We start from the raw sequence: 22871 nt of genomic DNA on the forward strand, positions 1-22871 counted from the left end.
AATTCGCGCTGAATAGCCAGCCCTCGGGTCCGACGCGGTCGCCCGGTCGAGAAAGGAAGCGAAGGACAGCGCCGGGCAGCGACACGTGAGAGGGACCGCCCGGAACCGGAACGGAACCTCCCTCCTAAGGCAAAGCCCACCGCGCCGCACCGGTCGGTCGGGTCGCCCCCGCGTCGCACGTTACCGCGTCCCTCCCCGACTGGCCAAAGCCCCGAACCCTTCTCCCCTCCCCGGATCTACCACCACCGCTTCCACCCCCACCTCGCTCGCTTTTGAAACCCGTCTCCTCTCCCCCAACCCCCCCGAAACCAAAACCACCACCACAACAGTAGGCAGCCAGCTCAGATCGCCCGCCGCGGCCGCCGATTTCTCGCCGCGGACTGGTGGGGCGGCGGGGGCCGCGGAGATGGCGTCGTCCATGAGGCGGCGGCCGAGCCGGGGGGGCAGGGGCCCGGGGGCGGCGGCGGAGAACTGGGAGCGGCTGGTGCGGGCGGCGCTCAAGCGGGACCGGGCGGGCGGCGCGGGGGCCTCGGCCGCCGCCGCGCACGCGGGCGCGGGGGCCGGGCTCGCCTCCGCCGTGCCGCCCTCGCTCGGCCGCACCACCAACATCGAGCAGATCCTGCAGGCCGCCGACGACATCGAGGACGACGACCCCAACGTCGCGCGGATCCGTAAGCGCCCCCTCCCCTTCCCCTCCCCTCCCGCTAGCCTGCTTCGCTTGCTGCTTGTCACCGCGAGTGAGCCCGTTACCCTGTGGTTGCTTGCGGGGTTTACTGAGTAGCGTGTGGCCCGCGGATGTGGGGGAAATGCCAGTCGGTAATTGGGCGCCCACGCAGCGGGGCTCAGGGTTTCGTGTGCGCTCCTCTGCTGCTGCTCTAGGCCGCTTTGGATGCTTGCCGCCTCACCTCGACCTGAGACAGGAATAGGATTGCCTGTTTGGGCTGAATTGGGGGCGAATTTTGCTGTATAGCTCAGGTGCTGCTGGCTTCAGATTGTCCGACTCTGTGGCCAAATCATGGTCCCGTTGGAGGTTCCAAAGGGTTCTAATCTAATAGCGTGAATTGGCGCATAATGTTCCATCTAGGATTTCGTAGTGACTTGAAGAAAGCTCTGACAACTTTATTTACTCTGAATGCAACTCCAACCCTTGGTCTGGCTGAAATGCTCGTGCACAGCTTGCGGGCCTGAAAAATCTCTGGGTAATTCATTGTCCACGCCGTGGGGTTTAGGGTTCTGTGTGCTCTCAGTCTCTTATGCTTGCCACTGACCTGGGGTTAGGTCCAGAAGACACAGTTGAACATGTAACTTGTTAGCCCCCATTTCTACGCCCTTACTCCGTTGAATGATCACAAGGAGAAGAACATGGGTGTGCCGGCGTACTTATGCACCCTTGCATTAGTTTATAATCTGAATGTCTTCTCTAATCTTCCATTATTGTCGCCCTACAGTTTGTGAACAGGCATACAGCATGGCTCAAAATCTGGATCCAAGCAGCGATGGGAGAGGCGTTCTACAGTTCAAAACCGGTTTAGCATCCGTGATCAAGGTATGCTAGTGCTCACTGTGTTGCACGACCAATCACCCCTATTGTGGTTCAATCTTTCCTCCAGTTAAGTTTCTACTTTGGTGCCTAACTTCTTATTGTGTGCCATGGTATTCTGCAGCAAAAGCTTGCTAAGAAGGACGGGGGTTCAATTGACCGTCAGAATGACATCGAGGTGCTGTGGAATTTCTATTTGGAGTACAAGAAGCGTCGTCGAGTTGATGACATGCAACGGGAGCAGGAGATAATGAGGGAATCAGGAACTTTTAGCACCGAGTATGTCTTTCTCTCTGGTTATAATTGTGGTATTATTTGCTTCATAAAACACCAGGGTCGTCTCATTTCCTGTGACTTGAGTTTTGGCCAGCATATCCTGCATGTTGTGTCACCTTGAGATACTCGCTGAAACACTCTGCTCAAAACAACCAGCAAGTAAAGCTTGTGTATCTTGGTTAACTAATGTTAAATCTTGTATTTAGTTTTACATTTGCTCATTGCTTTGCTGCTCCTGTGCTGCATGTTTTTAGCTATCAATTAGTTGATATTGATACGCCGGAGTTGGATTTTGTTGTATTTATATGCCCTACTCATGTTTGTCCATGCATCTTTGATCTCTGGTCTGGAAGTGTCTGTTATACACTAAGTGCTAAGTTGACCTTCTTTCTTAAGGTCTCTGAGCACAATTGTTTGCTGAAGTACTACATTATCAAATCCCTGTTGCACTTGATGATGCTATGGTGCACTCATCTTATGTACTATACGACATTGCTCATGAGTTTTCCATTTTTTACGCTATGACCAGGATGGGAGCTAGGGCTATGGAAATGAAAAAGATTTATGCTACTTTGAGGGCTCTGCTTGATGTTTTAGAAATTCTTGTTGGACAAGCACCGAGTGATAGGCTTGGTAGACAGATTCTAGAGGAGGTAATTGCTAAATGTACTAATCCATTATTTTAAAGCATGGTTTGCTTGACATTTATGCTTTATTGAACTGGTACTCATTGGCCCTTTCAGATAAAGAAAATAAAAAGATCCGATGCAGCTCTGAGAGGCGAACTTATGCCTTACAATATTATACCCCTTGATGCATCATCAGTGGGAAATGTTGTTGGTTTTTTCCCTGAGGTATCCATGTTTTCTGTTTTTGTTACAATATTATCTTCTCATACCTTGCCAGATATTAGTCTCTTTGGTTGTCTTGACTATCTCTTACAACCCTATTAGGTCAGGGCTGCAATAGCCGCAATTCAAAACTGTGAGGATCTGCCACGCTTTCCTTATGACACACCACAGCTGAGACAGAAAGATATTTTTGACCTTCTGCAGTACGTATTTGGCTTCCAGGTAACCTTTCTCTGCCATATTTTCATGGTTTGGGTCATATTATATTAGATCCTCCTCTATTAAGTGAAAAAGTAGATACGTGTATAGTTTTTTTGGTGTGCTTAGTTCGATGATCTTATGTTCTTTGGCTTAGTTATCCATCAAGCAACAATGTGGCAAGTTGTTTCTTTATTTTTTGCTCCCGCTCCAGTCTTATCTACTTAGGATTCATGCTATTCTGTATTGTAGAACTGAGCACTAGCCCAGTTGGTGGGAGCACAGTGGTGTCTCCTTGCCGACCTGGGTTTTTGACCCCTGTGGGGCGGATTAGTTCTTGTTCATTTATTTTGCGGGACTAATAAACTAGTATCTCTTTATCTTCTTTATAATGTATGGGGGTTGCTAGTACCCTTGGTTTCATTACTATTATCTATTCTACCCGCGTCGTGTATCTAATGCGGTCAAATTTTGCTCATGTTTCAGGATGATAATGTTCGGAATCAGCGTGAAAATGTTGCACTTACCTTAGCCAATGCCCAGTCCCGTCTGAGCTTGCCTAATGATACAGAACCGGTTAGTTCTCCCCCTCTTATCTGGATACGTCTGAACAAAAGAACATTTAGGCATATGGGTGTGGAGTTAAGTTAGATCCTTATTCCTACTGATTATAATACTTCATTTGTTACTAATTATATGTTGTCTTGGGCATTCACACGGTCTTCAATGTAGGATAGAACATTTGAGCGCACAGTAATAAAGTTTTTAAACCACACATTTCAGGAACTGACTGTATCTTGGTTGGTTGGTCTTGCAAGAGTGCAAGCCTCCAGCCACCTTGGTTTAAAACCCTTGGCTTGACTGTCCAGATAGCCTATGCTGATCTATTTCACTTCATTCGCCTTGTTTTCTACTTGTACGTTTATGCAAAAGTAATGTGTTTACAGCAAGATCACTCTTGAGATTGTCGCCACCCTTAGCTTTACTGTCCAAATAGTCTATGCTCGTCTATGTCATTTCACTCGCCTTGTTGTCGACTTACAAGCAAGATTTCTTTATAGAATATACATCGGATTTTGTGTGTGTGTGTGTGTGGATGCTAATCTATCTATGCCAAATTAGAAGCCTATTCGCCTATTTACCTTGGTCGTCTTCTACGATTGCCCCAGGGAATGATGGTTTTGTCTAAATAAACTGAAACTTTTAAGGATTGAAAGAAGTATAACTAGCTGTTTATTAGCAATGCCTAGGCTTGCTGCTGTTGTTCCATCTATTATCAATAAATTTGAGGCACCTGGCAAATATGAAATACCTGACCTCTTTTATTATTCTTTCTGGTGGCCATTTGTCAGTAAGTTTTAGCTGTGCATATTAATAATTTCTTAGCTAAACTCACTATAAAATAAACATGGACACAACTCTTGTAGAAAATCGATGAGAAGGCTGTTACAGAAGTTTTCTGCAAAGTTCTGGACAACTACATAAAATGGTGTAGGTTCTTGGGCAAGCGTGTTGCATGGACCAGGTATGTTAACTGCTTTTGAACAGCTTTCTTTTTGCATGCTATTAGCTCATCGACGCTTACCTGTTATATCACTTACTTTTTTGGTAGCCTTGAAGCAGTAAACAAGAACAGAAAAATCATATTGGTTGCTCTCTACTTTCTAATTTGGGGCGAAGCTGCAAATGTTCGCTTTCTTCCAGAATGCCTATGCTACATTTTCCACAACGTGAGTCTTTTCTTGTCACCCGTTAATTTGTTTTCAAGGGATGCCATGTGAAACACTAGAAGTCGCTAAATCAGTCGAGGATAGGCTCTTCCGTTTTGTAGATAGTCTAGTCAGTTTGTGGCAATGACCAAAATCGTTAATTGCAGCAGCCATTTGACAGCTAGTTATCTTAGCTTCTTGACAACCTCGTAATTTGGGTCTAACTTTGACCACCAATTTGACCAACAAAATATATGTTATATGCCACAATAAATATAGCATTGAAAACTTCTTTCACAAACGAATCCAATGTCATACTTTTTGTGCCATATAACTTATATTTTATGGGTCAAGCCGATGGTCAAAGTTAGACCCAAATTACAAGGTGGCCTTGTATAGATGAAAGGAGGGAGTAGTAGTAAACAGAATGATCTGTGCATCTGTCCCTGATGGTGTATCTACCTTTTTGCTGCACTGACTTGTTTCAAGGAACTCTAATGTATCATGAAAACAATTGTTATGCTATGACACTCACAGCAGTTTGCTTTATGCCAAAAAAGATCGCGAAGTAGCTTTTTTTTGTAGATCTTCACTTTGTACTAGAAAAGTAGACCCTGTATTTGATGATTCAATGGAACAAAATACTATGTCCTTGAGAAATCAAATTCTGATTGATGGCAAACTTAAGATTGGTTCCTTGTCGTGTTTGAATATGTTCTTAGTTCCTCTGTAGTTCTTTTGTACAATGTGTTACTGATCCTTTTTGGCATGTCTTCAGATGGCAAAGGAACTTGATGGGATTCTTGATTCATCTGAAGCTGAGCCTGCAAAGAGCTGTGTCACCAATGATGGTTCAACCTCATATCTAGAGAAAATAATTACTCCTATATATCTAACAATGTCTGCGGTAGGTTCATCATGGAAGTTCTAGCTTGGTTTACAATTTTGTCCAACTGTTACATCAATTAGATCAGAATCGTTATTGCTTTCCTACTTGTGGATCTGGCTTTCTTTGGATTGATATGGATCTTTTTTTTTTGCGACTGAATATGGATCTTTTTTTTTGCGACTGAATATGGATCTTTCTTGAATTCAAAATAAAGTCCTATATTCTGCCGCTACAGTGTTGCGCTTCAATATTTTAGCATTACTTCCTTGATTTTGTTGAAAACTTGAAATTGTTCGCTCCATCTCTTAGTTGGCTATGTGTGAGAGACCATGTAGGTTTCGTTGTTCTGATTTATTTTTACTTAGAATCGTAAATTCTTTTTCCAGTGTAAGCTTTTAGCTATTTACATAGGAATTGACTTGCTGTCTTTTTATCCTTTCTGCTGTATTTAGGTTTAATGCATTTTATATCTTCCACAGGAGGCTAACAATAACAATGATGGGAAAGCAGCACATTCTGCATGGCGGAATTATGATGATTTCAATGAATATTTCTGGTCCATTCTCTAAATCATTGCCTTTGTGCTGTTTCCCTTTTACCCTTCGTTTACTGTCTCTCTTACTCTGTTTTGTTTCATATGTGTAGGTCACGCTCATGCTTTGAGCTGAGTTGGCCACCTGCCGAGAATTCCAAATTTTTGCGCAAACCTGCTAAGAGGAAGCGTGTAAGTTGATCATGAATATATTTTTTAAAGACAGTAGTAGTTTGATGGTACGTGTGGTGCAAACAGCTAAACACTGTTGAGAAACCTAGTCCGCAGAATAAAATTGTTTAGTTTCTCCTTTTCTTGTACCTAGCCCTTATCTGTTGTCCTCACTGTATGTTATGGGCAGGGGCTCCAGTACGGTAGTAAATTGGATTGCTTGTTGTCTACTAGTTTGTTTGATTAGGAAGTTATCCTCAAGAGTTTGAGTTCAAATCAGCGAAGTAGGACTAGGTTTGTTTTTATTGGGCGTTAAACATAAGAGTTTGGACTTCTAGGTAACAAGGAGAGCCTGCCTTATAAAACCCTACAACTGTTGTAACTTCTGACATCAAGCAAGGAGAATAGTTCTCATCAAAAGTCATCTTCCTCATTATTACCCCATTTGTACAGACTCCCTATTCTAAGTCGCACTGTCCATCCACCTTCGTATTCGTAGGATTTTGGGAGTCTTCCACATTATTTAACTACCTGCAATCTCCTTTAAGTTACATGAGGTTTACCATCCTATCATTTTTAGTTTCTAGTCAGCATTCTTGTTGCATTATTTCAATGTTGGTTGCAGACCTTGGTCTCATTTCAGTTCACACAGTGTAAACAACTTGGTTCACACTCGATTTTTGACTATGAAATACAATTCTTACTTCTCCCTCCATCTGGAAATACTTGTCAGAGAAATGGATGTATCTTAGACATATTTTAGTTCTAGATACATCCATTTTTATCCATTTCTGCGACAAGTAATTCCGGATGGAAGGAGTATTAAGAGCGATATTTAAGAAACTATATCGAGCTGCATGATTTTTTTTGTAAGTAGTTGCTGTTTTACTCCACCTTAGAACTTGGCAATAGATTGTAAAATAAATAAATTACATTTAATACTAAAGCCAGCTACCTCTGGATACTATTGTGAATTTGTGATTATCCTTTTTATTGGTGTTTTAGAGTATCTGCAAAGAGGAATGAAAACAGAGATAGAATTTATGATGTTATGCTTACATTTCTTATGCAGAACTACCATTATCTTTGAATCATTAAATTTTGTAAAAACGTATTACAAAAGTGTGGAGTCTTTTAAGCAAACATTGGCTGTTCGTCATCACTTTATTTATTTTTGATATGAAATATTTGGCAGTACTAGTGATTAAGGGGGCTAAGGGGTGTTCTTTGACTTGAATGAAATAAATCCATTTTCTATGAAATATTCATGCGTACCCTGTTTTACATAATAATTATTTTTTCTTTACCTATGCGCCTTCTTATTAAAAAGTTCCATTGCAGACGGGAAAGACCAACTTTGTTGAGCATCGAACTTTTCTGCACCTGTACCGCAGTTTTCATCGGTTGTGGATTTTCCTCATATTAATGTTTCAGGTCAGCTGTTTGATACTATTGTAATTAATTATGTGAATGAATATATCAATAATTTATGTGCTAAAGATGCCTTCTCTCTTCTCTCAATGGTGCTGCAGTGCTTAACTATTATAGCCTTTCACCATGGGAAGATAAACATTAGTACTATTAAAGTAGTACTTAGCGCTGGGCCAGCCTTTTTCATACTGAACTTCATTGAGTGTACGCTCTCTAATTTGTTCTTCTTGATCTCACTTTTCCTATAATGGTTTTGCACATGTTACTTATACATTTTAAGAAAGTGTTACCTGGACCAGGATCTTTAACATTCTCCATTTGCATGTGCCTCTTATCTTTTGTAGGCTGCTTGGATGTGCTACTCATGTTTGGTGCATATAAAACTGCCAGAGGTTTTGCCATCTCACGATTAGTAATCCGATTCCTTTGGTTGGCTGCAATTTCAACATTTGTGACCTATCTTTATGTGTGAGTATTTGATTATATGTTGTTCTTAGATTTTACCTCTCTCAGTGTGCATTAAGTTGCCTATTCACTTTGAGCACTAAGTTACCTATTCACTTTGAATGTTGAATATTGAACAGGAAAGTCTTGGATGAGAAAAATGCAAGAAACAATGATTCAACTTATTTCCGGATTTATGTTCTTGTTCTGGGTGGTTATGCTGCGGTTAGGCTTGTGTTCGCATCGTTGGCCAAGATCCCAGCTTGCCACAGGCTGTCCAATTACTCTGACCGTTCACAGTTTTTCCAGTTTTTCAAGTGGATATACCAAGTATGCATGTTTTCACTCTACGTCGTGTTTTGAGAACATATCTTCATTATGAAATTACGTATTCATCTTCTTTCCCTTTTTCGTACCTAGGAACGATACTATATTGGACGGGGACTCTATGAGAGTATAGGCAACTATGCCAGGTTCTTTTCTTCTCATATTTAGGAGTTTTGAACATTGTAATCTGAGGCACCCTTAGTTTTTGTACTTCTTTATTGACATATCACCAAGATACTAATGTTCAGTTGTGTTAAAATTTTGTGGGATGTTATTTGCGAGACATGCTACCTATTCTTCTGGTCAGGCCAATCACGTTTCCTGCCGAACTTTAGTTATGATATCTGTAGTGCTGCTTGCGGTATTTTACTGTCAGATATGTGTATGCACTTAATATAAAGTGCAGGGAGCCAGTTATTAGGAAATAGCAAAAGACAGACATATGTGATGATGTAATCACTACCTGACATTAGGAGTTGTTAGCATCAGTCTGAGACATTTCTCTAGTTTATTTACTAGTACTTGCCAGTTGGTCATGTTTAGTTATTAATTCACCAGCATTCTAACTGGTCTTCAGCCTTCACTACTTGAGTGCTTGTATGGTCGTGGTGTGTTATTTACCTTTGACAAATTTTCTGATGCAGATACGTGATCTTTTGGTTGGTCATATTTGCATGCAAATTTCCTTTTGCTTATTATCTCCAGGTGGGTATAACTATTTCTTTCGGAACTCAGATGCTTACTGATATTTTCTGTGTGGCCAGAACTTCAAAAGTTACTCTGCTTTTCATCATGTCATTCCCTTTTGCAGATTCGCCCTTTAGTTGTACCAACCAATATAATCGTCCAACTCCATGATTTGCAGTATTCTTGGCATGATTTTGTATCAAAGGGTTAGTAAATTTGTACATATCGCACTAGTAGCGTTGTTTCATTTACTCCACATTTTTTTTGAGGTAATAATTTGCTCAACATCTTTATTAAGGAGAAAACGATTATCTTCTTTTTTACTTAAGTACACTAACAATGACACTACCATGCTGATGACGCTTTTATAGGAAATAGAAATGCTTTGACCATTCTCAGCCTATGGGCGCCCGTCGTAGCTGTAAGTTTCATGTGTTGACCTTCAAATTCTTGGAGAGAAAAGAAGTGAACTTTCAAAATGATGCACTGCTTCACTATATTTGTATATTCAGATATACCTGATGGACATACACATTTGGTACACTCTTCTATCTGCTCTTGTTGGTGGCGTTATGGGTGCTAGAGGTCGCCTTGGGGAGGTACTATCGACCACGTATGCATTTGTTGTGATCTGTAAACTGGATATCACTCTTACATGTGCCAATTTAATGCAGATTCGTTCAATTGAAATGCTTCATAAACGTTTTGAGAGCTTTCCAGAAGCTTTTGCAAAAACCCTTTCCCCGCAAAGGTCCTTAATCCTATTCTTTAAAATTGTGTCATTTTGAGCAGCTATCTAGTTTAATTTGATTTATTTTCCAATTTTCATAATGTTTTCATTTGATGTTGTAGGATATCTAGCAGGCCAGTTCCTCAGGTAAACAAATGCCTGTTTATCACATCCTGCGTTTGTAACTTCCTTTAGATGCTTGTGCCACAGTACATCTCAAGATCTCAAGATGTCTACCGCCGCACCCCCTGGCACACACACATCTAGTTTCTTAAACTAAGTGTTCGCGATTAGTTTTATGCAAACAAGTTATGTTCAACTCAATTTAGCCAAGCATGTCACTCTATTTAAACTTGTTGTTTCTCAAACTACCAAGTCCACTTTCAACTTGTAAAACTGGCTTTCCTGTATTCTTATTTCATCCTTGTTATATTACCTCTCTATCTGGCCAATATCCTAGACCCTGATGAAGTGATGTTGGCTGGACATATTATTATTTTTAATGGCTTCTTTTTATTTATCTTAAAAAATCAAGTTAGCTGATTCCAGTTTCATTTTTCAAAATCTCGACAAGTTAAATACCTGAAAGTACTGACCTTTAATCACGCTCAACACTAGGATTCAGAAGCAGCTACTAAGATGTATGCCTCGATATTCTCCCCGTTTTGGAATGAGATTATCAAGAGCTTGCGTGAAGAGGACTACATCAGTAACAGGTACATTGAACACTATATATGTTTACCATTCTATAAAAACCATTTGCTTCAATACCATCAATAAATTTTGTTTCAGGGAGATGGATCTGCTTATGATGCCAAGTAACTGTGGAACTTTAAGACTCGTACAATGGCCATTGTTTCTTCTTACTAGTAAGGTATCCTAATTGAAACCAACTATATCCAACTTCTGTTGCAAGAATTGATCTTTATCTGTGAATTGGGGTGTCATGACTCTGTTGCTTTATTTGTAGATCATGTTGGCGAATGACTATGCATCTGACTGCAAAGACTCCCAGAAGGAATTATGGCACAGAATATCAAAAGATGAATACATGGCCTATGCGGTCAAGGAATGCTACTATAGTGCAGAAAGAATTCTTAAGTCTATAGTTGATGGTGAAGGGAAGCTCTGGTATGATTCCGTACTAAAAGATGAAGTACCTTACTCACCATCATTAGATGGTTTTCCTAAATTATCTCTTCACTTTTCTCTGCTTTGTCCTGATACATGTACAGGGTTGATCGCCTTTTCCAATATCTCAATGAAAGCATAGGACGAGATTCACTTTTGGTTACTATAAATCTGAAGAAGTTGCAGTTGGTCCAGTCACGTCTTACTGGTTTGACAGGACTTCTGGTGAGATTGTGCTTTCGTTGATGCCTCGCATAGTTTTCTTTGATGAACATTTAATGGAGCAGTATACGTGTTAGTAATTTTTTAACTGTTTCCTATTTCATGTATGTTTCTTAAATATATCATGAAGGCGTTTTAAATGACAATACAATATGTATTAGATACGCGACGAGACTGCTGATCGTAAAGCTGGTGTTACAAAAGCTCTCCGTGAGCTCTATGAGGTTGTTACCCACGAGTTTCTTGCACCAAATCTGAGGTATGCTATGAGAACAATCACTGTTTTGATTGGTGAAAGATATCAGTTACACAGTTCTACTTTATTTCCTACAAATGTTTTTTTCTTGCTGCAGGGAAGAATTTGACACCTGGCAATTACTGTTAAGAGCTAGGAATGATGGGCGTCTATTCTCTAACATTTTGTGGCCAAATGATCTGGAAATGGTACTTCTACTTCATCTGCACAACTATTTGAAAATTTCTTACTGGAAAGAGTTCTTGTCGTACCATCTCTTGTGGTGCTACCAATGTATGCTATTGCCACTCAAAATGTTAAGAAAAAATCCATTTTTTTTTTGGGTTTTTCGTGACTTTCTGTGTTGCTTCGCTGGTACCATAGCAGCATCCCTATAGGGCATGGCATTCTCTCATTGCTTACACCGGGTCTATTTGTGCTTGTAGAAAGAACAAGTTAAGCGTTTACACTTACTTCTGACTGTCAAAGACTCTGCTGCAAACATTCCAAAAAATTTAGAAGCTCAGAGAAGACTACAATTTTTCACCAACTCTTTGTTCATGGACATGCCGGAAGCAAAGCCCGTCTCTGAGATGATCCCATTCTGGTACTATGAATGCTTATGAACTTCATGCTTATCTAAAGGAATATGATCCTTTTGACACATACTTTTCTTGTGCAACAGTGTATTTACCCCATACTACAGTGAGACTGTACTTTATAGCATGTCTGAGCTGTGTGTTGACAATGAAGATGGCATTTCTATACTTTTCTATCTTCAAAAAATCTTTCCAGGTAATATTACGATGCCTTCTCTTGCAAATTATTACTTCTTGATGATATTTTATTTCTCAAGGCTTGGTTTATGTAGATGTTGTTCTGGCTGTTTTGCCAGGGAAAATATGTATAGATAGGGAGGTGCACTCACCCCTTTGAGTGGGATTGCTGCAATTTGTATATTCCATGAAGCCTCTGGAAACAAAAATTCTGATTTTGCCAAAATCGACACAACACAATGCGACTATTATGAGTTATAAAATTTCAAATCCAAACGCGATTGACAATCGAGAAACAGGACAAATGGTAGATGCATCTTGTGTCAATGCTGCCATTTTTTATCGAATGTTTCGTTTACTGTTTGGACGTACTCCAAGCCTGGTTCATCTGTTCCACCTAAATGACAGAGTGCATACAAGTCGTTGCCGCACTGATATCATATTTTGAACTCTTTCGTAGTTACCAAAACTGGTGCCGAAGTTGTGTTTGTAGACATCAAAATTTTAAACCAATACTCTTTCCTCCCATCCTGAGTTTTTTCTTTTCGTCCATAGTTTATTAAACAACTTCACAGGTTGAGGTTTTTCATTTCTCGTGGTAGCATTCCCCTTTTTATGTTGTACTTTGGGCTATAAAGTATTTGGAGTTTTTACACATGTTGTATGGCAGAGGAAAGTGTTCTGCAGAATAAGTCATGTAGAGTAGAACATTGTAAATGCAACTTCAATTAATTATCACAAAATTCCTACATGTCAGCATGTGTTGCAGAGGAAAGTGTTCGGCAGAATAACTCATGTAGAGTTGAGCATTGTAAATACAGCTTCAATTAATTATCACAAAATTCCTACATGTCAACATGTGTTGGATCACAGTTCTGTTGGATCACAGTTCACCACAAAGGAAGAAGATGTTCCTTGTACCAGAATACTGATTAAGTTGTTTGTTTTATACCAGAAATGTAATTAGTATCTCATTTGTTTTTTTGCAATCAGATTGTCGTTTTATACAAAACATGCCCTTAATTTTCTTTAAGAGTGTGGCCTGGATTTTTATTTGGTTTGTAGATGAGTGGGCCAACTTCTTAGAACGAATTGGTCGTGGAGAATCATCAGAAGAGGATTTTAAGGAAAGTCCAAGTGACACCTTAGAACTGCGGTTTTGGGTGTCATACCGTGGCCAAACTTTGGCAAGGACAGGTGAATTTTCTTTTATCTCTGTTTACTAAATGCTCATGTATAGCGGAATGTATGCAACTAATACATGTTCCATACTCAAATGGTCCATAAGCTTCAATCTGATGCCAAGTACATATTTTTTCCTTTTATTTGATATATTCCTTGACTTTGTATTTGCTGGAGCAGTGAGGGGTATGATGTACTACAGACGAGCGTTGATGTTGCAGAGTTACCTGGAGAAGCGATATCTTGGAGGTGTGTTTATAGTTCTCTGTTGTAGAAAATGAAATAACATAGTTTATTTTTCTCATTTGTTTTCTGAGAGATTTTCATCATTTTGTTTGTTCCACCAGGCATTGAAGATGGGTATTCTGCACTTGAATATATTGACACTCAAGGGTATCAGTTATCTCCTGATGCACGGGCCCAGGCAGATCTAAAATTTACATACGTTGTTTCATGTCAAATATATGGACAGCAGAAGCAAAGGAAGGCTCCAGAGGCTGCGGATATTGCTCTTTTATTGCAGAGGTTAATTTGCTTGACTTTTATTTCCTTTGTAAGATCTATTCTAGATTACTAGGACAATGGCATGCTTTGCAACTCACTTCATTGTAAATAGTCCACCTTATTTCCGTCAAAAATTATAATTATACCCAAACTAATTTAGTAAAGAGTAAACCCCCTTCGAACCACATATTTCTCACACTGACATTTTGAACAGATTTAATGTTAAGCATTTTTACAGTACATAGGCACTTCTGCCAGAGTGGTGGGAGCACTGGTTAATTCTGGCCTTTTTTCCTTTTCTTTGGGCTTGTTGAGCTGTGCCCTCAGCAGAACCTGTTGTACTTGTCGTCTGTGTGCGTGTGGTGTGTTTTTTGTTGGACTTGCTTTTTGTGTTGGATACTGTTGTCTGGTTGTGGTGCTTTATCTTTAAAGCGGGGCGAAAGCCTTTTTCGGTAATTCTGGCCTTCCATTAATAATAGAATAAATTAGTCATTTTCTAGCTAAGAAGGGGTAATAGACTTTTGTTCCTAATCTATTTTTTCCAAGGCAACACTAGACATGTCTTTAGAAAGCTGCATCATTCTTGATGTCCATGTCAACCAGTGAAAAATAATAGCGTGCTATAGAGTTCTCAGAAATGTCTCGCTAATAGCACGCTATAGTGCGATATAGCACGCTAATAGCGTATTTTAAGGGTCATGCTATTTTTTCATTGAATTGTCAACAGATGCGTGCCAACTCACTGTCTAGTCAGCTGACAGGTAGGCCAAACCAACCAGGATCAGAAGTGGATGTTAAGTCTGGTACAATATGGATTTCGGTGCTTAAAATCTGGTTCAATACAAAAATAGCAATCTTCTAATTGTCATGATGCAACACTTGTGTGATTCAAAGTGGGATGCACTCTATAATTATCTAAAAAATATAGAGGATATGAAAAGATTAAAAGAAGTCCTTAATTTCTTGTCTTTTGGCTCATCAGTTGATTTTTTGTCTGTTAGATGAGGTCATGCTTGCTGTAGTTTTCATTATCTTAAGTTAATATGTTTCTGATTTTGGTTTCTGCTATATAATTTTTAAACCTTACATTGCATAATCCTGATTAACTTTTGTTATAACTTGTAGAAATGAGGCCCTTCGGGTTGCTTTCATACATGAAGAGGATGGTGTATCGAGTGATGGGCAAGCTATAAAAGAGTATCATTCCAAGCTCGTGAAGGCTGATATTCACGGAAAAGATCAAGTAAGCACAGTACTGCAGTTCTGTATAATTTTGATTAATGATTTGCTCCATTTTTCTTGCGTCCTTGAAATCAACAATAAACCTGTAACACTCCACTTTTCACATTATAAGATCTGTAGTACGTGGAAAATAGCTTGTTCTGTATTAGCAGCAATTGAGCTATCTCAGTTATTATTAACTGTTTTCTGACTCCAAAAGCAACAATAGGTGAAGAAACTGATGGTCATGTTCCATCCTTTTCCTTCTCCGTGTAACCGACAAACCATGTGTAGTACCTGAGCCTTATTCCCCGCTTTCCTTTAGTTCACATGTTTTTGTTAGTCTCGTAATATCACCTTCTCGAATAAAACTGATAATACTGTTCTCTCATGTTACATATTGAGTAAGAGAATATGAAATTATTGCTCTTATCATCATTTCTCAGTTTTCTGCTACTGCACCACCTCTTCTATTGATGCCCCCTTATCATTTGCTGATCTACCAAACTAACTCCACTTCTGGAAGAGATCACAAATGCTGTTGTAGCCTTAGCTCTGGTAGTATGGAATTTTATTAACCAAAAAACAGAAGAAAGTTTTGGTTCTTGCCAGCCATAATGTATCTTAGAATTTTACCAACATTAATATTAATTGACCTCTTATGCTTCATCTTTTTTCATACTGTTGTATAAATAGGAAATATACTCCATTAAACTGCCTGGGAACCCCAAGCTTGGTGAGGGGAAACCTGAAAACCAAAATCATGCTATAATTTTTACTCGTGGAGATGCAATACAGACGATCGATATGAATCAGGTATACTTTTCTTCTTCAATAGTAACAACAGCCCTTAAATATTTAATCATTAACCTTATCATTTGTCAATTCCTCATGAAGTATCACTAGTTTAGATTCTTGCGTGTATTTTGTTGGATTGAATTTAGATCCCAGTAAAAATCTACTCATAGAACATATTGTCTGTTTCTAGTTTGTCCATTCCATTTTTAAGAATATTTTAAATCCTGGATGCTAATCTATGCATGATTCTGATAGTGTCGCATCCTGCACCGTTCTTGGTAGAATTTGCCATACAGATGGATGTTCCATTGCTTTCAATTTGCTTGCATTTTTCTTGAATAGAAAGGAGTTCATTATGTACAAGGGCGTAAGGGGAATTTATACAACAAAATACGAAGTCGCGCTAGATACTTCCCTTAGAAAACGAGATGAGGAGGGACTAGGTGTTCATTCAAAAAGAAATAGGCACCCAAATTCAAGTAGATGACTTGAGCTTGGGTGGTGGGGGTGTATAACTCCCACAAACTGTGCTAGGCTTAGTTTCAGATGCTTCTCTTTTCTCATATGCATGGTATACATTAGATGTGTTATGATGCCCCCGTGTACCCCAAATAGCCCTGATGGATACAAGTTCTCACATAGGATAACTACTTGGAGGAGGCAATGAAAGTGAGGAATTTACTTGAAGAATTTCGTGGTAACCATGGAATACGTTATCCCACAATTCTTGGTGTGCGGGAGCATGTGTTTACGGGAAGGTTATTCTTCGACTACTCAGTTATTTTTTACCAACTATTGACATGTTTTGTATCTTTTCTGTATCAACCTGTTCTATTTTATTCTGCTACAGTGTGTCTTCGCTGGCATCATTTATGTCTAAACAGGAAACCAGTTTCGTTACTTTGGGGCAACGTGTTCTTGCTTACCTCAAGTGAGTAAATGTACCGTGGCCTGTAGGGAATATCCGTGCACATTCTTACTAATTTTCTCTTTCTACCAATGAACCTGACAATAGTTTCATTTCGGCACAACTTAATTGCATTCTGTTGTCCTTGTGTAGGGTTCGAATGCACTACGGGCATCCTGATGTCTTTGATCGGATATTTCATATAACCAGGGGTGGTATTAGCAAGGCATCCCGGGTGATCAATATAAGTGAAGATATATACGCTGGTTTGTACTTTACGTTATCTACAGTTATGTTACATCATGAATGTGACATGGTGGGCTGCAGTGCTTGCCAGCTCATGGCTATTTAGGTTGCACCGGGACCTTTTCCTTGTTGGACCTCCCCACACCCCACCCAGTATTTTTCGAGGTTTCAAGTCTTGAGATAACTAGTCATTCTGAAGTTATTTACCATGTTATATTTTTTAAGAAGCTAAAATGCCTGATGTCACCATCTCTGTTAATTGTCTCACAATAGATAGGTTGGTAGGTGACGTGTCGATAACTAAATATTAGTTTAAGATCACAAGCGTTGTGCATACCTAGATATTACTTTATTCTTGAAAGCTTGACTTTAAGTGTTAACAATTTGCAGGATTCAATTCAACTCTGCGCCAGGGTAATATCACACACCATGAATATATCCAGGTTATCTATTCTGTTCACTTGTATACATAGTCTGCAGCATGGATACATTTAGGTGTACATGGTATGACATGTGTGGAAAGTTCTGTTGACAGATGTAATTATGTGCATTAAGCGAAACATGAGTGAGTAAATGACACTGCAGCACACACATCAGTTTCTATTCTTTCTGTGCACACAAGCTAACATGTAACATGCTTTACAATTCAGTGCTGATATGTCTACATTTTGCTTACTGAGTGCACATGCCATTATTTGTATGTTGCCCATAAAATGTAATAATGATATGCTTCTTTTCCCCAAAATGCAATAAAATCTTTGCTTCTTTCTAGGTTGGAAAAGGACGTGATGTTGGTTTAAACCAGATTGCCCTGTTTGAGGGGAAAGTTGCTGGAGGTAACGGCGAGCAAGTTCTGAGTCGAGACGTGTACCGCTTGGGGCAGCTGTTTGACTTCTTTAGGATGCTAACCTTCTTTTACACCACTGTTGGTTATTATGTCTGCACAATGGTATCCCTTTCTCCCCCCTTCATAATAAGTTTACTGTATTGTTGTTGATTGGTTGTGCCTGGATAATAATCTCAACCAACTCATTTGAATGGATGCATCCAAGTAAGTTATTTATTGTGTGTTGTTGCTACGTGAGCTTTGATATGCATAGTGCCATTAGTTGATCATATATCCTGAATTGGTTTTGGTTGCATTACATTATCCTGAAACCGCCCATATCTGCTTGAGGCTATAAAGATGGGTATAGATACCAGAATGTCATAAAAATAAATGCATCCTTGTCGGCTATTCCCAACTTAGGGTTTATACAAACTTCTAATTCAACTTCTTTAAGATTGATATGCTAAGTCCTTCACCAAAAACCTAGATCGTGTTGATTGACTTATGGGTATGGTTTATTGGTTGCTACTTAAACATCGTGTCTTGCTGCTACTAGGTTCTCAATTTCAATCATTTGATAGCTTAAGGCATGCCTATAGAAAAGACTGCAACGGTGAACCTGATATAAGCATTTTCTTGAGAATTGGATAATTTGTATATGTTTCTTGACTGGCTGCATATATGATTTCGGTCACATGCATATATGTAATAGTTTCTTTGTTTACGTGTGTTTGCAGATGACTGTTCTAACTGTGTATATCTTCTTGTATGGGAGGGTGTATCTGGTAAATATTATGATCCCTATTTTGTTATGCTTCTTTTTGCTGAATGTTGCTTCTGTGCTGTATTAAACCCTAAATTACATTTGAAACTTTTAGGCACTCTCTGGACTCGACCATTCGATATCTCGTCAAGCTAGGTTTCTGGGGAACACTGCCCTTGATGCTGCTCTGAACGCTCAATTTTTGGTTCAGATTGGAGTTTTTACAGCCGTACCAATGATAATGGGTTTCATTTTGGAATTAGGGCTAATGAAGGTGGCGCCCTTTGTTTCTTTAGAAACCTACTTTTACAGGGTCACCCGTGATCATGTATTCATGTTATAATTCTTAATCCTGTGCAGGCTATTTTCAGTTTTATCACAATGCAACTGCAGTTCTGCTCAGTATTTTTCACCTTTTCACTTGGAACTAGAACACATTATTTTGGGAGAACTATCCTTCATGGTGGTGCGAAGGTAGATATGATGTGTTCCTTTTTACCAATATTATTTGTTTGAACTCTGCTGATCCATGATCCTCTATGCAGTATCGTGCTACTGGAAGAGGTTTTGTTGTTCGCCACATAAAGTTTGCTGACAATTATAGGCTCTATTCTCGAAGCCACTTTGTGAAAGCGTAAGTTGCTACTTTCAAGCAATAAAGTGAATCGTCACAACAAGTTCATCTGCATGAGTAATGGACACAAATCCATCTATACCAAACAGAAGAGCACACAGCTGTAGTGTTGCCATATTCCTTTTGTACTCCCTCCGTCCGAAAATACTTGTCATCAAAATGGATAAAAATGAATGTATCTAGAACTAATATACATCTAGATACATCCCCTTTTATTCATTTTGACGACAAGTATTTCCGGACGGAGGGAGTAACATTCAAGGTTTTCGAGTCGTTCTGAGGTTGAGACCCATAGACTAAGCGTGAGTGCGTGACTAATCGACACTAGTCGACACTGAAGTTGCGACTCATAGACTAGTCGACACTGAAGTGTAGTTCGGCCTTGGAGTTGAAACTCATAGACTAGTCTATAGACTAGCCTGAACTAGTCCTTGGACTCATAATCCATGGTAGTATTGTGATAATACGGTTTCCCCATCCAATTGCAATTATCAGACATAATTTTTGCATTGTATAACCTGATTGTTGACATTGGTCATTGGCGATCAATCTGTAACTCCTCTTGAAGGCAAAATTGGTTAGCATTTGCTGCAAAACGCCTTAAAATAAGTAATCTGTTGACGGGCTCTGCAAAATTGTGCTGGAAATTACTGGAGTAGTTAAATTTTCTTGTTTAGAAAATTAGGAGTTAGAAGCAAAGAAATCCTATTTGCCTTTGGAAATTAACCGAGCCCAACTGTTATTGCTCAATCCTATGTTCTCTTGTTCCTCTCCAAGTACAAATAAAACTGCTCACAACCCCTCCCTTCTAAATTTCGAAATATTAACAATAATTGTTCTAGTATGCTGCACCAAGTGGCGCCAATTGTGCAGTTTTCATTGGCAAATACTGTTGTTTCATGATTTGCTTCAGCAAACGCCAACCAATTGTAATAATGTCTTAAAGAGTCAGTTCTGCCCCAGAAATCTAATTCGCCTCTTGGGAGTATATGCTCCTCTGTTAAAAATGTTCTTTACAAATGCCAATTTTTTTGGAAAAAATTAGATGTGTTCATTGTCACACCCAAATGCTACCTACAAAATTTTAGGGGCATAGCTTAAGCATTTTGACCTGTGCAAAATAAAATAAAATAACAAGACGAACGCCACATGTTACACCTACTCTTGTTTTTTCACCGACGACGCACTGCTATCCCGTTTCGCATAAAATTTGTCAAGCACGCTTGTTACACTAACATGAATATCTATAAAAAGAAAATCAGATTTTTTTAAAAATTATTTACTATTTTTTAATTCACTGTTCATCCAGGAGCATATGCTCCCCAGAGCCAAAACACCATCCCCCCATGCAGGGATCTGACTCAACACAACACATTGAATCTTCAATTCCAGCTATAGTGTTCTTGCTAGCATTACTTGGTGATCAATCTGATGGCTGTATTATTGCAGGCTTGAGGTTGCTCTCCTGCTTATTGTCTACATTGCGTATGGCTACACGAAGGGCGGGTCATCGTCATTTATTCTGTTGACTATCAGTAGTTGGATCATGGTTATATCCTGGCTTTTTGCTCCATACATTTTCAACCCTTCTGGTTTCGAGTGGCAAAAGTATGTTCACCAATCCTACCTTTTCCCTTTAGATTTGTTGTCATTCAAGCAGGATGACCACTGATAGGGAAACTGAGCTTGTTTACTTTTTTTTCCCTTTGTAGAAAATAGAATAGTCACTACTGTGATCAAGCATATAGAAGTATAGGATAATTGTATATGTACGCTTTTATACTACCTGCTCACTTGTCATTCTAGTCCTAGAAATATAAATATAAGATGCATTTGGCTATTGCACGTTGCATTGATATAATTGGTTTTTGGATGTACCTTTACTGATTTGCATTTTGAATGTCAGAACTGTTGAGGACTTTGATGACTGGACAAATTGGTTATTTTATAAAGGTGGAGTTGGTGTAAAGGGCGAAAATAGTTGGGAATCTTGGTGGGAGGAGGAGCAGGTCAGTAACAATGACGTTGTGTGTGAAAATCTATTTGTTTAAGCCCTGTGCTTCTTGCTCTTTTGACTTATACATGTTCTTGTTACTTCTGTAATGTGTTCATACAGGCTCATATCCAGACCTTTAGGGGACGAATCCTTGAGACTATCCTGAGCCTCAGATTTCTCCTGTTCCAGTATGGCATTGTGTACAAGCTTAAAATTACTGCACATAATACATCTCTGGCAGTAAGTGAAGAGCTCTCTCCTTTAGTAGTTCTGTCCAGTACAAATTTTCACTTGCTTCGTTAGCTGACTCTTTGGATGCTTCTTTACACCAAATATAATATTTTCTTATAGTTCAATTACATCATATGTATTCCTTTTTTATCTCTTCATGTTGGCCACTTATCCATTCTTATGTTTACATTGGTTGCATAACTGTAACCGAGCAGTAGTGTGTTAGGTCTGCCTTCTGCCATGAGCATAAAAATGTGGTTGGGTACAAACTGGTTTTAAAATTTACCAGTTTACTTCATAGTTTTTACTCTATAGTTTTGTTTTCATGTGCAAGTTGAATAAAAAAAATCTTGAAGTTGAGTACATGTATTTTCATCTTCAAATAAAACAAGAGATAATAGTATAACAGGTTCATGATGTTCCTACCAAGTCTGCCAGTTCTATTCTGTGATAAATCTAAATGCCTTCTGTTACTGGTCAGATGTATGGCTTCTCGTGGATTGTACTTCTTGTTATGGTCCTCCTGTTCAAGGTTTGTTATATTATTCATGCTTTTTCATCTATTTTGTATTCTGCATTATAACATTATTCATGAGTTATGACAAATCTATTTTGTTATTGTGCTTCAGCTTTTCACCGCAACTCCAAGGAAGTCAACTGCCTTGCCGATATTTATTCGGTTTCTACAGGGCCTCCTTGCAATTGGCATCATTGCAGCAATTGCATGCCTTATTGGATTTACAGACTTTACAATTGCTGATTTATTTGCAAGTGCACTAGCTTTCTTAGCAACTGGATGGTGTATCTTATGTGTAAGTACACTGGTCTTCCTTTTTCAATTTCTACATTTCCTGTAGTTTCTGCCTTTGTGCATTTTGCCACATGCCTCATAACCTGTTGCTTCTCGTGGCAGCTGGCCATCACATGGAAGCGTGTGGTGAAGACTCTGGGGCTGTGGGACTCCGTCCGCGAGATCTCCCGGATGTACGACGCTGGGATGGGCGCCGTTATCTTTGCGCCCATCGTGTTCTTCTCGTGGTTCCCCTTTGTGTCCACGTTCCAGTCGCGCATCCTGTTCAACCAGGCCTTCAGCCGTGGTCTGGAGATCTCCCTCATCCTGGCGGGGAACAAGGCGAACCAGGAGTCATGAGAAGCCTCATCCATCCGCTGGGTGTTTTTGTTGTACATTTCTGGACTTGATTAGGGACATGCTAGGTTGAAACAACATATGTACATAACGCCCCTGAGTATTTGGACGCTAATCGCTCGCTTGTGGACAATGAGCTAATGCTGGCTTAGACGTGTGAATATTCATTTGACTCGCGCTTGTAGTTTTGAGTTGCTGGATGTAATTTGGATCCTCTGGTGATTTGTGTCGCCTGGTAGCAGTAATCACAGTTTGAGTAAACTA

At 39.5% G+C, this 22871-nt stretch overlaps 1 protein-coding gene across 2 annotated transcripts; it reads left to right on the plus strand.

The window, feature by feature from the left end:
- The first annotated feature begins 250 nt into the window (after nt 1–250).
- On the plus strand, nt 251–22871 carry LOC780612 (callose synthase 10). Of its 2 annotated transcripts, XR_006482243.1 has the most exons (52): nt 251–671; nt 1449–1546; nt 1665–1819; nt 2346–2469; nt 2560–2670; nt 2770–2889; nt 3352–3441; nt 4293–4390; nt 4478–4595; nt 5353–5481; nt 5943–6019; nt 6109–6187; nt 7508–7600; nt 7699–7801; nt 7942–8065; nt 8182–8371; nt 8462–8514; nt 9013–9073; nt 9180–9261; nt 9427–9476; nt 9568–9654; nt 9730–9806; nt 9908–9932; nt 10404–10501; nt 10578–10659; nt 10756–10916; nt 11021–11141; nt 11300–11397; nt 11492–11582; nt 11820–11980; nt 12059–12168; nt 13215–13346; nt 13512–13580; nt 13679–13856; nt 14961–15078; nt 15753–15872; nt 16497–16612; nt 16705–16785; nt 16915–17027; nt 17398–17450; nt 17780–17956; nt 18574–18621; nt 18715–18873; nt 18960–19073; nt 19145–19233; nt 20683–20841; nt 20982–20983; nt 21140–21242; nt 21350–21469; nt 21942–21992; nt 22090–22272; nt 22374–22871. XR_006482243.1 is itself a non-coding variant. In XM_044581644.1 (51 exons), the coding sequence occupies exons 1-51, from the start codon at nt 407–409 to the stop codon at nt 22608–22610; spliced, it is 5751 nt and encodes a 1916-aa protein (XP_044437579.1). In that variant the 5' UTR covers nt 255–406; the 3' UTR covers nt 22611–22871. The 2 variants fall into 2 exon arrangements, 1 of the variants encoding a protein (XP_044437579.1); XM_044581644.1 differs by lacking the exon at nt 20982–20983 and having other exon boundaries at nt 255–671.

The sequence above is a fragment of the Triticum aestivum genome, chromosome 7D (assembly GCF_018294505.1).
Source record: "Triticum aestivum cultivar Chinese Spring chromosome 7D, IWGSC CS RefSeq v2.1, whole genome shotgun sequence".
NCBI lineage: Eukaryota > Viridiplantae > Streptophyta > Magnoliopsida > Poales > Poaceae > Triticum > Triticum aestivum.

Excerpts from the sequence above, each read along its gene's own strand:
- LOC780612 (XM_044581644.1), top strand. The coding sequence starts at position 407 with ATGGCGTCGTCCATGAGGCGGCGGCCGAGCCGGGGGGGCAGGGGCCCG. Across the intron at positions 9,477-9,567 it reads TATGGGCGCCCGTCGTAGCT|ATATACCTGATGGACATACA; the intron begins GTAAGTTTCATG and ends TTGTATATTCAG. Across the intron at positions 18,622-18,714 it reads TGTATGGGAGGGTGTATCTG|GCACTCTCTGGACTCGACCA; the intron begins GTAAATATTATG and ends TGAAACTTTTAG.